This window comes from Humulus lupulus, chromosome 2, assembly GCF_963169125.1.
Source record: "Humulus lupulus chromosome 2, drHumLupu1.1, whole genome shotgun sequence".
NCBI classification, from domain to species: domain Eukaryota; kingdom Viridiplantae; phylum Streptophyta; class Magnoliopsida; order Rosales; family Cannabaceae; genus Humulus; species Humulus lupulus.
Window position 1 is genome coordinate 87,380,526 of NC_084794.1, and position 17,265 is coordinate 87,397,790.

The 17,265-nt window shown below is 32.0% G+C and overlaps 1 protein-coding gene across 11 annotated transcripts; it reads left to right on the forward strand.

Annotated features, from left to right (window-relative positions):
- Nucleotides 1-229: 229 nt before the first annotated feature.
- LOC133818174 (uncharacterized) lies at nt 230-4,819 on the forward strand. Of its 11 annotated transcripts, none has more exons than XR_009885812.1 (6): nt 230-737; nt 2,097-2,165; nt 2,442-2,520; nt 2,633-2,678; nt 2,794-2,829; nt 4,548-4,819. XR_009885812.1 is itself a non-coding variant. In XM_062250896.1 (5 exons), the coding sequence occupies exons 1-5, from the start codon at nt 524-526 to the stop codon at nt 4,570-4,572; spliced, it is 390 nt and encodes a 129-aa protein (XP_062106880.1). In that variant the 5' UTR covers nt 230-523; the 3' UTR covers nt 4,573-4,819. The 11 variants fall into 11 exon arrangements, 3 of the variants coding, with proteins under 3 accessions (XP_062106880.1, XP_062106879.1, XP_062106881.1); XR_009885808.1 differs by having other exon boundaries at nt 2,442-2,514; nt 4,548-4,765; XR_009885811.1 differs by having other exon boundaries at nt 2,794-4,819.
- The last annotated feature ends 12,446 nt before the right edge of the window (nt 4,820-17,265 follow it).

Here is a 17,265-nt window from a genome sequence, read left to right on the forward strand (position 1 = left end):
ATTAAGAGTAAAAATACTATAATATAATTTTATAAAAAAATATTAATTACTAAATTATAATACTAAAGTTTTAGTTAAAAAAATTTATTTGAATAATTTATCAAACTTTTTATAAAGATATTAAATAATACACATATAATATTTAAAATTTTGATTTTTTAAAAATAATATATAATAGTGTCAGCCAGTTTCGAACCCCCACCCTTCCAAATCAAGTTAGAGACTAACACTAAACCAACACAACTTATTGAACAACAAGTGAATATAGGTGTCCAATTTTATTTTTTGGCTTGACCCCAAATAGGTTATCCTAACAGACAATACTAGGTTTCATTATTTTCACACAGAAAAGAGAAGGTTGTACGGCAGCAGGGGCTCGAGGGATGGTGGTCGACGGCGGCAGGGGACTCGGGGCTGGGCTTGACGGCAACGACTGGTTGCTCGGAGGCTGGGCTCGACGGCGGGTTGGGGGGGGGGGGGTCTCGGGTCTAGGCTCGATGGCGCAGGGGGGGTCGAGGTACAAATGGCAGAGCTCATGCGAAGGCTCAACGGAGCTGCAAGGGGTGCGACGGGGCTCGGCTGTGTTTCAGACGTTATAGAGAGGGTGCTCTCGATTGCGAAGGGCTTGCGTGCAGTTGACTGCGACGGTGCTTGGGGCAACGACGTGGCTTGGGCTCTCAACAAGGTTGGGCGAAGCGACGTGGGTTGGGGCTCTCGACGGTGGCAGCTGCAACAAGGTGAGTGATGGGTCCTCCTCCATATTTGTAAACCCCTTCTTCATTCCTTCAATATTTTAATTTTTTTAAATTTTTTCTGTGCTTTGAAGAGTGCTTGCCTCCATTCACGATTTGGGTTTCTATGAGTTTTGCTCTGTTTTGGTTTCATTTGCATTTATATTGATTTCTTATTAATTTTCACTTATCGTGAGGTGTTAGATTGATATGTGGCAGCTGCACCTATCATGATGCTTTTGATAATTAGTTTGCATGTGTTGTGTTCGATGTTTATTTGGGATCAAAATATACTGATAGAGTTACCATAGTAAGTTTGTATCAAGAATAAGTTGTGATCCACTGCTAATATGGCTTTTCGAGTTTTTTATTTTGTTTTTATGAGAAGACTAGACTTTATATGGTTGTTAGTTTTAACTCTGAAAATCATTTAGAATCTAAAAGCTATAGAGGGTTATAAGAATCTCTTGAACACTGACATGAGAAAAGAACATAACCATATAACTATTTGTAGACAAGATTTCTTGAAGCTGCTGTTGCCTACAAGAAGATACTTGAAATTAATGATATCTTGTGTTTTTAGATTATTAACTAATGAATAAACGATCATTGCAACTGTACGTTAAATGTCTTCCATTGTAAATTAGTAGAATAAAGAGTTAGAATACTTATGTGATATGTTTCATTGTAGATTTTATATTTATTGGTGAATTATTAAATTGTGCTTACGCTTCATTGAAATGCTCTTATAAGAAATAAATACTGACTGGCAAAGAGCTGCAACTTGGTTGCTTGTTTCAATAGGCTCACATTTTCCAGAGCAAGTAAGTGTGTTGTTGAAGCTTGTCCTGTCTACTTTCATAATAGGGTAGTTTTGGCGGTGCCCACACCTTAAACAATAACGCTTATTGTTTTTATTTTTCCTATTTGTGATTTGTCTCAACTAGTTTATATCAGATAAGCTCCAACATATGATTATCAAATATATAAACATAATGATTATCATAGTGTAACTACAATCAAACAAGTTTGATTGCCAAGTGCCCAACATAGACAAAGTGACAAATAATAATTTTCTTTATGATAATGTTCTAAAATATTTATATTTAGATGGTAGTCTATTCATATATATATATATATATATCAAAAAATCCTTTCATGGTTTGAGAAAAAGCTTCATTTAGTTACTATTCCTTAGTTATTTGCCATTAAATTATTGTTGTTTCATAATGTTTTATTTGCTTGTGTTGAGCTGAGAACTCTTGATTTTCTTCAATAGCCACAAATATATCATGCCACGTTTTACTTCTTTTTGAGGTTGTATTTCCTTTTGGAATCTAACCTTCAGTTTTCTACTATTCTTAGATTTTACACATAGATACCGAAGATTGAAAGAATATTCTCACTTTTATTCCACTGGTGCCAGCTTGTGTGGTAAGTTCTAGCTTATACTTGCTCTTAACATGTTTTCATGTGAATGCAATAATCTGATTTCTTACAAGTATTAATAAATAAAAGCTTTATTATTTACATGTTAATTTTATTTTTAGACCCAAAATAACATGCATTCTATTTTTGGCCCATTAATTTGAAGATATCCCAGATTTGAAACCCATTCTTTGTTTTTGTCATAGTTTGAACAGTCTCTATTACAAATTAATGGACAAAATTGAATCAATGGGAAAAAAAAACCTGATTATTTATTTATAGAAAGAGGAGATGGTGGTGGCAAGTCACGAGGCTCTGCACTCAGTTAGGTAGCCTGCAAGTCACGAGGACCGAGGTGATGGTGTGCTCTTCAATGAACTCATTTTTTATTTTATTTTGTAATTATAATTGAAAGTGTCTAATAAAGATATACATATAAATCAAGTTATGATGTAGTTTTCTATGTATTTTAGGTGGACAAGCTAAGCATTTGACTCAACCCAAGGCTGAGAAGAAAGAGTAAGATGAGCATTTGGTTTTTCTCTTCTTTGCATTATTATTTAATTATTTAATTCAGATTTGACTCACTTTCATTATATTATAACATTGTAAATGTGTGTATGTGCTGAGACAGACTTCAAAAAAACTATTTTGCAACAGTTTGCAAGAGGTATGCCTCTAACTTTTATTTTAATACTATGCAAATGTTAGAGGAGTTTGAATATCTTAAATATTCATCCATAGTGAAGTAGGTTATGAGATTGTTACTGTGTGCTGTGGTGATAACGGAAGATTGAGAACTTGTGTGTTTTAGTGAAGTAGGATCTGAGAAATTTGTGTGCTGCGGAGATAAGAAAGAAAACTTGTGTGTTGTTTGAATTGATGTAGACTTGTCTATGATCATCCTATAATTGAATTGTGTTTGTTTGACTGGTTTGATTATAACATATACTTGTATGAATGTACATATTGCGTGTTGGCATACGCATATAGCATAACCTTTTGTATTTCTTGTTTTGTATATGTTAGTTTTCTTCTTGTCCCTTGTCTAATGTCTTTGGTGAGTGATTTATAACATTGAGCATCACTTTTGGTTCTTGTGATCAGATGTAGGTTCAATAGTATAAAGTGCTATACAAAAGTTTGACGTTATTAGCATATTGGTTGATAATTCATGATTTCTTTTTTTGCACCAGAACTACTATCTCAATTTGTGTTTATTTTAATTGAAGCATAGCTTTATGTTTCTTTGTATTCTAATAGTTTAATCATTTTCTTATTTAAATAATATCTAAGTTATTTGTTTTCTTCCAAACTATGATTGTTTTTATCATGTTCGATGGCTTTAGTTGAAACAATGTATTATTTAAACAATTGAAAGTTTTCTAAAAAAATCAATTGGTGAGTTTTGGGTTCAATCAATTGAGACATTAGATATATATTTATATATTTACTCGATGATTTCCTTTTCTGCACCAGAACTACTATCTCAATTTGAGTTTATTTTAATTGAAGCATAACTTTGTGTTTCATTGTAGTCTAATAGTTTGATCATTTTCTTACTTAAATAATATCTAAGTTATTTTTTTCTTTCAAACTGCGATTGTTTTTACCATGTTCGATGACTTTAGTTGAAACAATGTATTCTTTAAACAATTGAAATTTTTCTAAAATGGATTGATTATGACTTTGTTAAAAATGCTGCATTTGCATAGAATTCATAATTATATGGCTATTTATTAAAAGGAATATATATGCTTGACCAAAAGAAATTATGATTTTCTATTTAGCAAATGTGAATTAGATTTATAAATTTGGATTAGGCTTATTCACAACTCGTGTTACTTTAACAACTTTGTCTGGTATGCTCGTTGTGTTACTTTAATAACTTTAACAAATGTCACCTGGTATGCTTGTGTTATATATTAATGATCTATTATATTTATGTTCTTGGTGTTCTTATTTATAACTATATTATCTTTTCTTTTCTTGCTAAGTACTATGGACTTAGAATCTTATGCATATTACCTACACAGTGCATGTCTTTATATGTGTATATATGTATATTAATTTCTCGATGTTTATTGTATATTTGCTAATGTGCTATGAATGATTGGTAATTTGGTTTATTAATGTCTGTGATTTCATAAACTAACTAGCTTGAGCACTTTTAAATTGAGACTGACAGGTATGCATTCCTTAGTTTAAATAATTAAGACTGACTACTTAAGCCATGAGGCTATCCAATTTGATAAGAAAAATACAACTTTTATATAAATTATTTGTGACTGAAAACCACAATCATCCTTTTTATTTATTCTGCAACCTCAAGTTCTCTATTTATTTTAGTTTTGGTTTAACTTTAATGATGTTTATTCTGTATTGTAGGCTAAAACTCTACTTGGATATTTAAGAGAACCAAGACAATTATATAAAAGAACCAAGGCAACACGAAATTCTTCTTCAAGTTGTTGGGTATTATTTTCTTTTTTGCTTGTAAGAATTATGTACAGTGAGGATTTGATGTATTATTTACATCGAGAATAATGAATTTTTATTGAGAATTATAATGAATTTTCATTGAGACTTATTTAGTCTCATGGGGATTTGATGTATTATTTACATTTCAATTGTATGAATAAATGTTGTATGTATATGAATTTTTATTATGATAAATATAATTTTTTTTTACAAATTATGGTAATAATAATTAATTATTTGAGTAATTTTTTTATTTAAATTTATATCAAACTTCATTTGTTAAAAATATAATTAAAAGTTTTAAAAAATATATATCGAAAAATTATTATATATATATAAATTCAATGTTATGGCGACACCTATTAACTGTCGACGTTGCTAGCAATGACGACACGTATTAACTGTCGGCGTTGCCAGCAACGGCGACACGTATTAACTGTCGGCATAGCTACCCTACGCCGGCATAGGCAAATACGGCAGTTAGTCGACTGTCGTCATTGCTCAATAGCGACAGTTATAAACTGTCGGGAAATTCCATTTTTGTAGTAGTGAATTTATCGGTAATTTGTTCTAATTTTTATTTCAATTCAGATAAAAAGATATAAAATAGATTAAAAAAACACCACACAATAAGTATTAACAAAACAAGTAATAAAGCACCAAGTAAAGATTTTGAGCACATTATTATTTTTAAATAATAATAATGACAATAAAATATTTCTGACAAAATATATGTATGAGAAAAATTGACATGATAAAGTTAGTGTCTAAAATAAAATAATAAGTAGAATATTAATTAAAAATAATTACCCTAAATTTATTTTTGGAACCAACAAACAGTTATTTCACTAAGAAATATAAATTATATATTTATCCATTTTTTAAAATAAAAACTAAAGAACTTAATAATACCCTTGTAAACTATTGCCGGAAAAATATTATCGTTTAATTGCAATAAAATATTAAATAGAAAACTTATTAGTTTTAAATGGCACATACTTCGACATGGAGATACTTCACAATGACTGAAATTTTGACAAAAAAAATCAATAACCTAATAAAACAAGACATAACTTAACAAAACAACAAACATAATAAAAGATTTGTTTTTCCTGGTGGAGTTGTGAAGATATCAGATATATATACAAAAAATAAAAAATAAGAAACTAATGCTGTAATAGAAAATAGGAAACTAGAAATTAGAAAGCTAATGCTGTAATTATAATCTAATTCCTAAATTTATGCTTAACTATATATACATTTTGTACAGTAAAAGAATATATCAATATATCTCAATAAGTTGCGACTTGTTTATCTTCTCATCTTCTTAGTTAATGGTAAATGACCAGCCCATGTTCTATGACCATATGAATAAGCCGATCTTATCCAACAAATTAAAATCCATAACTATGACATAATGATATAAACCAGTTCAACTATTGAGACATTGATATGTTCCACCATCAAATTCCATACATCACCATTCTATCACTATAGCTAAGCCACTCGAATTCCCATTTACAACTCCGACGACAGGAAATAAGGAAAATACAGTGTATGACCAGTATAGACTGAACAACATAAACTAAAACACATCAAAACCAGCAAAAATAGCCCCAAAAAATATGTAATTGGGTTTGGAATTATATCAATTTAGTAACATATTTAAAATACAGATACTTAAAATAAGAAATAAAAACAACATATTTGACTGATAATTGTTAACCTAGTAAAAGAAAAATATATACAAACACACACGGTGTATGGAGCACTGGATAATATAAAATGGAGAATTTGCTGCATAAATACAAGATGTAATTCAATTTGTTACATTTAGATGCCTAAGTAAGTAAAATTTTTGGTGGCAAAACTCCAAAAATATTTTGCTAGTTTTAAAATTAGTTATATATTCTATAGTATCAACAGATTTAAATATTTAAATTATATTATTTTAGTTATGGTAATTATTATTTGTTAGTTTTTTTTGGCAAAAAAATAGTTATTCAATTTTATTATTTAAATTAATCTTACCAATATTTTTATATAATTACATGTAGTAGTTATTATTGTTAATAAAGTTATTATATTTTATTGGTTGCTTTGTTTTTGTCGTTTTTGATATTTGAATTTGATTTACTAATAAATGTTCATTTTATTTGTAGTCAAAACAAGCAACATAGACTAGAAAATTTCTAACGAACTTATTGTAGATGATATCCTTAATTTTGATTGATAAGTTATGAAGTGGGAGATTTATTTCGTAACTAAGATGACTTTCTTTTAGCTTGCTTTTCTCAAAAGTTTAAGGGTATTTTACACTTAGACTATTTTATTTTATGTTATTTAGTATATGTCTATTTTTCAAGCTTATTTCTCGGTTTATCGCAAATAGGTTATTAGTATGGGATTTGCACATTTGGTTAGAAAATGATTAATAGATATTTTTCAAATTATATGACATGAAGATTTCGAAATAACTAGGACTGCTCGGGTTGTAGATTCAGGTCGGGATTATCACGAGGATTGAGATTACCAAGCTCGAATATGTTGATAACTTGACATCGTGTTACAAGATATATATATATATATATAAAAGATATATGGATATTATTTTAAATTACATTTATATGAATTTAAGTTGGTTCAACATTTATAGGAAAAAATGAACATTAGTATTTAAATATCTAGCATAATTGCATTATGAATTTAAAGTAGTGTAATTTCCCCTTGATTTTAGGGAGAAGATTTTTAATAGAATCCCTCCATGAATAGGGATCTGATTGATGTATTTAGTATGAAAAAATATTATAAAATAATCATGTAGAAATTCCCAGAGCTCATAGTGAAATAACTCTATGTAGTTGTACACTTGGATCTATTAATCTTGTTAGTTGTACATTAGTTGTTATCTAGATGTCTAATTAGTTTAATTGTAGTTTCCCAATTGTGTAGTTTCCTAAGATAGATTCGTAATTGTGTATACATATATGTATCACTTTTCAATGAAAATAGTGAGAGACAATTATTTTATCCTCAGATAACATGGTATCAAGGGCCTTTGGGTTTCGACATTAGGGTTTTGTTTCAAAATTGAGGTTTTCTTTTGGGTCTCTTGTATAAACATAAATTACGGTTTAATGTCTTTTAGGGTTCCATTTTGGAAACCTATTTGGAGTGGCTTTTTATTCTCATTTCTTGTCTAGGGAGGAAGCCAGTCGTTGATTTGCTGCTTGTTGAAGTTTGGTGCCTAGAAAACCCAACACGTGAGTGCAAGACGATGTATCCGTCTCCACACACTGGGGTGTGAATGCATGTAGCACAACCTCCCACAACCATCTTCATTCTAGTTGTTCTCCTTTGCGTCTCTAGTTGTTCTGTGCTTCGTTTGTGTCCATATAACTTATGTTCTTGTGATTATCAAGGTTTGTTTTTGGTCATTTGTTGTGGTTCTACCTTGGTTTTCATGTTTGCTTCCTTGTCTCTTTGTTTAGGCGTTATGGCTGAGAATAAATAATCTATTGTGAAGGATGTGGTGCCGGTGGTGTTTGAAATCACAAACCATATGCTAAACGGTTCAAGCTATTTGGATTGGAGTAAGACCGTTCACCTTTACCTACGGAGTATAGACAAAGATGATCCTCCTAAAGGCGATTTGAAAGAGAAAGATGATTCGAAACAGACATGGCTCAGAGATGATTCTCGCTTGTCCTTCAAATTCATGATTCTATTCATAGTGAGGTAATTTTCTTGATCGATCACTATGAATTGTTAAAGAACTAATGGATTATTTAGAATTTTTATACTCTAGATAATGGAATCTCTCTTGCATGTATGAGGTTCGCAAAACATTTTACCGTGTGGAAAAACAAGACCGGTCTTTTATAAACTATTTTATGGCATTCAAGAAGACTTATGAGGAGCTTAATATGTTGCTGCCCTTTAGCTGTGATGTGTATATTCAACAAAGCCAATGGGAGAAGACGACTCATGAGATTTTTAGCTGAACTCTCTCCTAACTTTGAGTCTCCTAAGTCACAAATTCTAAGATCTCATCTTTACAAGATGTTTTTAGTTGCGTTCTTCGCACTGAAAGTACTCCACCTGTTCCAATTAGTGGTTCTTTGGTTGGTTGAAATAATAATTATGCCTTTGGGAGATCAACCAATCATAGTGGAAACAAAGGAGGAGGCTCACAAGGGTTTGACACTTGAACGCAGGATTATGGAGGCATTGTGTGCAACTATTGTTATAAGCCATGCCATATGAAGTTCGAGTGTAGAAAAATTCAGTACAAAAATGAGCAGAAACACTCCACCCATGTTGTGTTTACTAAGGATACCTCTGACAAACCAATCCTTATCCTTGTCGATGAATTTTCCAAGTTCTCACAGTATACCCAATCACTCAAGTGTTCATCTTCTTCTGTCACTGCTATTGCTGATTTTGGTAAACACAACGTGTGTCTTCTTTCCTCATCCTCCAAATGGGCCATTGATTCTTGTGTCATATATCATATGACAGGTAATTCTGGACTCTTTCATACTTTTCAATCACACACTTCCACTTCTACCGTTAGTTTAGTTGATGGGTCACCATCTTCTATTCGCGTGTTTGGCATCAACACTCATACCCATCTGCTTCCATTGTCATCTATCTTACATTGACCTAATTTATCCTTTAATTTACTATATGTCATCAAACTCACTCATAATCTTAACTATTGTATATCATTTTTCCCAGATCATTGTTTATTTAGGATCTTATGATGAAGAAGATTATTGGAAAAGCACATGAGTATGAAGGCCTTTACATTCTTGACACACCACTACCAACTTCTATTGCTTGCTCAAGTGTCACTTCTCCTTTCAAGGCTCATTGTAGGTTTGGTCATCCATCTATTCCTTTAAGAAGTTTTGTCCATGATATAGTAAGGTGTCTTCATTAGATTGTGAGATATGTGTGAATTTGCAACACATCATCGTCTTAGTTAGTCCTAGAGCCAATAAATGTGCTTGTGTTCCTTTTGAATTAGTTCATTATGAAGTTTGTGGTCTTAACCTATTTTTTTCTAAACCTGAATTTCAGTATTTTGTTACTTTTGTGAATGATTATTTCCATGTAACTTGGTTACATTTAATGAAAAATCATTCTGAGTTGTTTTCTCTATTTTGTGCATTTTGTGCTGAGATAAAAAATCAATTTAATGTTTCAATTCGTACTTTTCAAAGTGATAACTCAGAAGAATGTACATCTACTTTATTTCAATCTTATATGGTTTAAAATGACATTTTTCATGAAACTTCTTGTGTTGATACTCCATCCCAAAATGATATAGTAGAATGTAAAAACAAACCTCTTCTTGAAATGACACGAGCCCTCTTATTTCAAATGCATGTTCCTAAACCTTTTTGGCCGATGCTATTTCTCCAACATGTTTTCTCATTAATCGCATGCCATCATTTGTTCTTCATGGTGAGATCCTTTCCAAAGCTTTTTTTTTTCCCAATAAGTCACTGTTTCTTGTTGACCCTAGGATATTGGGTAGCACTTGTTTCATTCGGGATGTTTGTCCACATGTCACTAAATTAGATCCCAAGTCATTGAAGTGTATCTTCCTTGGTTATTCTCGTATTCATAAAGGTTACATGTGTTATTATCGAAGTCTTAACAAATATATTGTTTAAATTGATGTTACCTTCATGGAAGACACACCTTATTTTTCTTTTGCACTTATTCCCGCTTGTCAAGTGGAGGAGGATGATTTGTTGATCTATTCTATCACAGCCTTCACCCTTGTCTCGGAACCCACTACTGTCAAGGTTTCTATTGTTCAAGTTTACTCCAAGTGACAACCCCTTAATTCATGTCCTATACTTGCTCCTTCGTCATCAGATCTAGTCAGGAGCAATGAACTTCCTATTGTGTTATGCAAAGGTAAACACTAGTGTACTTATCCTATTTCTTCTTTTGTTTCTTTTAACACCTTGTCCTCTTCCTCTTGTTTTTATTTTCTTGATTCTATCTCTATCCCTAAAATTGTTCGTGAAGCCGTATCTTATCTTGGTTGGCATACTGCAATGATAGAGGAGATGCATGCTTTAGATGAAAATGGTACTTGGGACTTGGTCGATGTTAAGGTAAATTTGGATGGATCAGTTACTCGACTGAAAGCCCATCTTTTCACTTAGGGCTATGCTCAAACTTATGGAACGAACTACTCTGACACTTTTTCTTCCGTTGCAAAATTGACCTCTATTAGGTTGTTTATTTCAATGACAACAACTTATCATTGGCCTTTACATCAACTTGATATCAAAACTAATTTTCTTCGTGGTAGTCTTAAGGAGGAGGTGTATATGGGGAAACCTCCTAGTTTTGTTGTTCAGAAGAAGTGAGGGCGAGTCTATCGTCTTCAAAAATATTTATATGGTTTGAAACAGAGTCCTCGTGCTTGGTTTGGAAAATTTAGTATGGTTATTGAAAAATTTGGTATGATGAAAAGCAAGTCTAACAATTCTGTGTTCCACAAACAATCAGAAGCTGGTATCATTCTTCTAGCTTTATATGTGGATGACATTGTTATTACTGGAAGTGATAATACACGAATCTTGTAGCGTCCAAACCTCCTAATAAGGATTATTATGTTGATTAGTGTGCTTGGAGGGAATAATTGTAAAATATGTGATTGTAATTGAATATATATGTGAATTAAATGAGTTACGTTATGATATGATTGTTTATGCATGTTTATGTGTATTAAATATGCTTAAAGACACACTTTTGAGAATAAGAGGCTTTTTTCGTAATTTTGATCTGTTGTTGGTATAACTGTAATTTTAAAGTGTTATGTGCCCGAGACCACATTATCGTGTGGGTATTCATGATATTCGACAAAAGTTGATCCTTTCGAGCAGTTTAGCGTAAAAGTCACGACGGGGATAACTACCCAGCTCGGGGTGAGCCAAGGGGTATTTTGATAATTTTACATATTTCAGGATTAATTGATAAATGAAGTATCTTATGGGAAATAATTGTATTTTATGGATTAGTTGATTAATTTGGAGATTAGAGGAATAATTTGAGGATTAGTAGGAAATTACGCTAAATGACCATTTTTCCCTTGGGAACACTTTGAAGAGAAGTGACCATTGGCCATTGCTAAGGGTCAAGGGGTAGCTGCCACTCACGTACACTGCTTTCTTTCTCCTCTATCTTTTTCTCAAATTTTGCTAAACACCCAAAGCTTCTAAGTAACCAAATTCTTAAAGCTTTCTATGGTTTCTAGTGGAAATTGGAACTAATTGGGGGATAGAACTGCTAAGGGGATCATCTATAATCTGGGAGTTCGAATTTTTGCAGCTGAGGTAAGGATCATTTAAGTTTGTTTTTTGTTCTTCATGTTCTTGAAAAAATTGTTGAGTTTAGCTTGATTTTTGAAATCCTCAGTGTTTCCAGGGAGTTAGGGTTGTGTTGATGGTGGTTAGGTGCTAGCAAACTGATTATGAAGCTCAGAATTAAGCTTGAAACTCTTAATTGGACTTGGATTTCAGATTTTGGGGGTTTTCGTAAGGCTCGGGAAATGGATCGCACTCGGGATCATACTACCATTTGCACGAGATTCGTGGTAAGAAAGCTGGCACATGCACCGAGTGTAGGGATTAAGCCCTGATTATTGAACACGAGTAAGACCGTGCTATGAATCAATTTATAGGTAAATGTTTGCTCTATATAAGCATCTGTTGTTATAACTGTTCGTAATAATTGGTTGTTGTCTGTGATTGATCGGTCGGGAGGTCATTATTGGCACTACATGCGTAATGTAGGTCGTAGTGGTGGGGCCATTATAGGGTGCGGTATGCATCTACTCAACATGAGTCATTATACTGGTTGGAAAATCAATATGAATCTGGTTATGATTTATAATGCATGTATTTGATATAAATGCTTTTCTGAACATCTATCTTACTTGATTGAGTTTTCTTGCTGGGCCTTGGATCACAGGTGCTTTGTGGTGTAGGTAAGAGCAAAGGAAAACTGGACCAACCATGAGTTGGAGAGCTCTAGGGGCGGCACATACATACTCAGCCTGCTTGGTCACCATGATCGAGATACTTTTGAGGAATATTGGATATTAGCACGAATTTGATGCTTAGGTCAGCTAGTTCTGTAATTTTGTCATACCTGTATTTTGATTAAAAACCTTTGGGATCCCTTGTAAATATTCAACATTTTTAATGAAAAGTTTGACTTCATTAACCAAAATTTTTATTACCAAAAACAATGTTGAACCTGAATTATACTTTTTGGGTCCAAATGACTCACTTAGCGAGTTAAGTACTATTTGTAACACACAGTGCAACGGTCCTGGATTAGTAGGGCGTTACAAATCTCATCTCTAAAGTCTTTCATTTATACTCAATTTCACACGCAGGACTTAGGGGTGCTAAAGTATTTATTGGGTGTTGAAGTTAAAAGGAGTAAAAAAAAGTATGTTTCTATCTCAGAGAACATATGTCCTTGACTTATTAATGGAGATAGAAAAATTAGGAGCAAAGCCTTATAGTGCTCCAATGACTTTGAACGCGCACCTTATAGGAGATGGGGAACTATTTGAAGATCTTGACAGATATCAAAGATTGGTTAGGAAGTTTGATTACCTTAGCCTGACTCGTCTAGACATTGCATATTCATTTAGTGTTGTAAGTTAGTTTATGTCATCTCCAAAAATTCTTCATTGGGTAGTGTTAGAGAAAATTTTGTGTTACTTGAAAGGACCACCCAAACATGGTATTATATATACAAATCATAGGCACACTTATATTGAATGTTTTTCAGATGCAAATTGGGTAGATTCCAAAATGGATAGAATATCCACGTCAAGTTATTGTATCTTTGTTGGAGGGAATTTGGTCTCATGGAAAAGTAAGAAGTGATACATTGTGTCACGATCTAGTGTAGATTCATAATATAAGGTTATGTCTCGGTCTGTGTGTGAGATAATGTGGATATATGAGCTTTTAACCAAAGTAAAACTTAAAACATCATTATTAGCAAAATTATGGTGTGATAAATAGGCTTCTCTTCATATTGCTCTAATCTCGTGTTTCATGAGCGAACGAAGCACATTGAAATCGATTGTCATTTTGTTCGTGAGAAAATTCAACAAGGCCTAATTTTACAGGATATGTGAAGATTGGAGAACACAACTGGGGGACATCTTCACAAATGCTTTAAATGAGGTTCGAGTTGATTATCTCTGTAGCAAGTTGGGTATGATTAATATCTGTTGGGAATTTATGGCTTTACACTTTCTAAATCAACAATGAATAATATGAATAATTCAATGTTACAAACCATAGATGCTAATCAAGAACCATATTCCATGTATGAATGCAAGTCTTGATAATTAAAGAACCATATTCAAAGTATGAATGAAAATTTCAATAATCAATGATTAAGTTATTAAATAATTATAACATAAATTTAGAAATATTTAATCATCAATACTAATAATATAAACACAATTAAAAGTCAGGGTTGAGAGAAATACAACATTTGAATTGAGTAATTGAATCTTCAAACTCGGAGAACATTTGAAGGCTTATACATGAGGAACTTTGCTGTCCAAAATCTCCACTCCAAGTCTTCCCATTTTTGCATAAAGCTTTACCAAGATAGAATGAGATTTGTGATTTAACAAGCCTTTGAAATATTCACAAGTCAAGCAATTCTTGGTGAGTTTCTTGGAGAAAACTTATGATCTTTGAGAGCTAGAGAGAGAGAGAGAGAAAGATAGAGGTTAGAGAGAGAGTTGAAAAGTGTGATCAAGAATTTACAACTCTAATAACCATTATTTATAGTGTAGGCACCCTCATTAAGTCTAACTAATAAGATTAGAGCATTGAACACATCATTGGAGCTAAAAACACATAACTGTACAAACACATTAGGTAATGCATCGCCTACTTGTAGGCAATGCATCGCCTGGAGTGTCTTGTAAAGTATTTCACACTTTAGGTGATGCATCGCCTTTAGGGAGACGATGCAACACCATTTAGGCAGGTCTAACTTCTCAAAAGTGACCTTAAACACCTCTAAATGCTCCCAACTTTTTTGGGCATGCTTTGATACCCCATTGGATCATTTTAGACTCATAAAAGTTAATTATAGATGCCTACAACAAAATCTCATATTTTCACTTCAATTTAAGTGAAATCGTTAAGTGTTTTGCACCACATTATGTAAACAACTTAACCATTATATTTAACCAATCTCAACAATGTCTATGCACCAACTTGAGGGGGAGTCTTTGTTGTATATTAGTTGTTATTTTGTTATCCCATTAGCCTAATTCTAGCTTCCCAATTGTGTAGTTTCCTGAGATCGCTTCCTAATTGTGTATATATATATGTATCACTTTCTCAATGAAAATAGTTCGAATACAATTCTTTTCTCCTTAGATAACAAATGTTAATAACAAAGACTTGTGGACTACAATTCATTAACAGCTGAGCCACGTAAAAACTTTGTTTCATTTTATTCAATTTGTTCAATCTAAATTGCTTAATTGTTTTTCAATCATTGTTGGCGAAATCTTGCGTCAACAGTTTGATGCTTTCATTGATAACATTAAGTTTTAGCCCAATTATTTCTTTTCTTGCATTGACATATTTTTTATACTCCCACAATGGTGGACACATAATAATCTATTATAAGGGGATGTGATTACCCATAGAATAGGCTATTCAGATTCTTACATTATCAAGGAGTATAAATTAAAAAAAAAAGACGTTGCTTAGATTATTGTATCCTTAGTTCCTATAATGAACATTTATGAAGAATGAAGAATAGTGGAAAAGTTGTAGAAGCTTATGCAAATAGTGGTGAATATTAAAGAATTTTTATTGCTGATATTTTTTTTAGCTAGTTTTGGACAATTTATTGACGTTGGTGGCATTAAGAACAATTGTCACTCAATCCTCTATAGAAATTGTTAGGGTTTTATGCCCTAATTAAAACCCAATTTCTTTGCAATCTCATTTATTATCAATAGAGGATTGAGTGAAAATTATGGTTGTAACAATGGATAACTAATAGTGTATCTATATTTGTTATAGAGTGTTCTATGAATTCAAGAGTGCGATTCCAAGTCTTTAGTGGAGTCACGAGGAATTAATAAGTTAGTAAATTTATTTGTTAAATTTATGATAACTTATTGAAGCTTGATTTCATAGGCTCATGGTCCCCACTGTACCTTGCATAAAATAATCTAGATAGTCTCAATTAATTGATTTAATTATTAATTAAAATTATCAAAGTTGACCTAGTCAATTTTGGATAGTTTCACAGAGTTATGTAATTTAGAGAAAAAAAGAGAAATTATGGAAGATTTATTAATTAAGATAAATTTGTATCTAAATTAATAACTAAGTTTAAATCAAGGTTCAAATTATAAATAATTAATTTGATAAATGATTTAAATAATTAAATCAATATAAAATAATGCATGCTTTGATTTTAAGTCCAATGAGCTTATAATCAAATGAGAAATTTGACGGACCTAAAACCCATGATTATTTCGTCCTAGGACTGATTATTGGCTATTATTTTATTGATTTTTTAATTAAATAAATGACCTAATTGAGTATATAAAATGAATGTTAAGAGATAGTTGAAAACACAAGTAAAAGACACAAAGTCAGATTTCAGATGACAGACACTGGTTTTCTAATAGGTTTTAGATTCTATCTAAACATTAAGTCCTTTTCTAAGCCTCATTGTTCTTTTCTCTTCTTCTCTCTATATCTATCTCATGTGTTGATAATTTCCCACTCTAATCTAGGTGATTCCAAGGATACTTTGGAAGGCTGTGAAGAAAATTGAAGATCGGTTCAGTTTCTTGGTAATACTCTGCGACAGAAAGGAAACAAGGGTTAGAGAAACTGAAGGAAAGACTCATCATTCCACTGCGTATAATGTAAGTATTCTTATCATTATTTTTCTTTGAATTCAATTTTAGAAACATGTTCTAGGTTCTCTCATATTAATTTGTTTAATATTAGATCTACATGAAAATAAATAAAGATTCTGTATAAGTTTTCTTAATAGAAGTAACGTATGGATGAAGCAACAAGATTAAACTATTATTTATAAGAGGTAATGGTTGTATTATTTGTATCTCTAATCTAGAATAGGTGGGGAATTTTTTTTTAATTCTATGGTGAGGATTAATTTGCAAATGGATGGAAAAGGTGAAAAGACTACCCCTTTTTGTAGTTCTTCGAAACAAAACAGTCCCATAGGAAGTTGACACATGTCGTGTGCTAGAGTGGGGTAGGCGGGCATCCAAAGTGGGAATAGAGAAAACCTCTTTTGTGCTCTTAAAATGGGTTTGCAAATGGGGGATTCTCTAGTTTTTTGACAATTTTTCTTTCTTGTGTTTTGGGACATCGAAGTAATGTAAGGAGAAATAAACAAGATTAAACTATTATTTATAAGAGGTAATGGTTGTATTATTTGTATCACTTATCTCAGATAGGTGGGAAAAAATCTTTTAATCCTATGGTGTGGATTAATTTGCAATTGGCAGCAAAATGGTGAAAAAACAACTTATTTTTGTAGTACT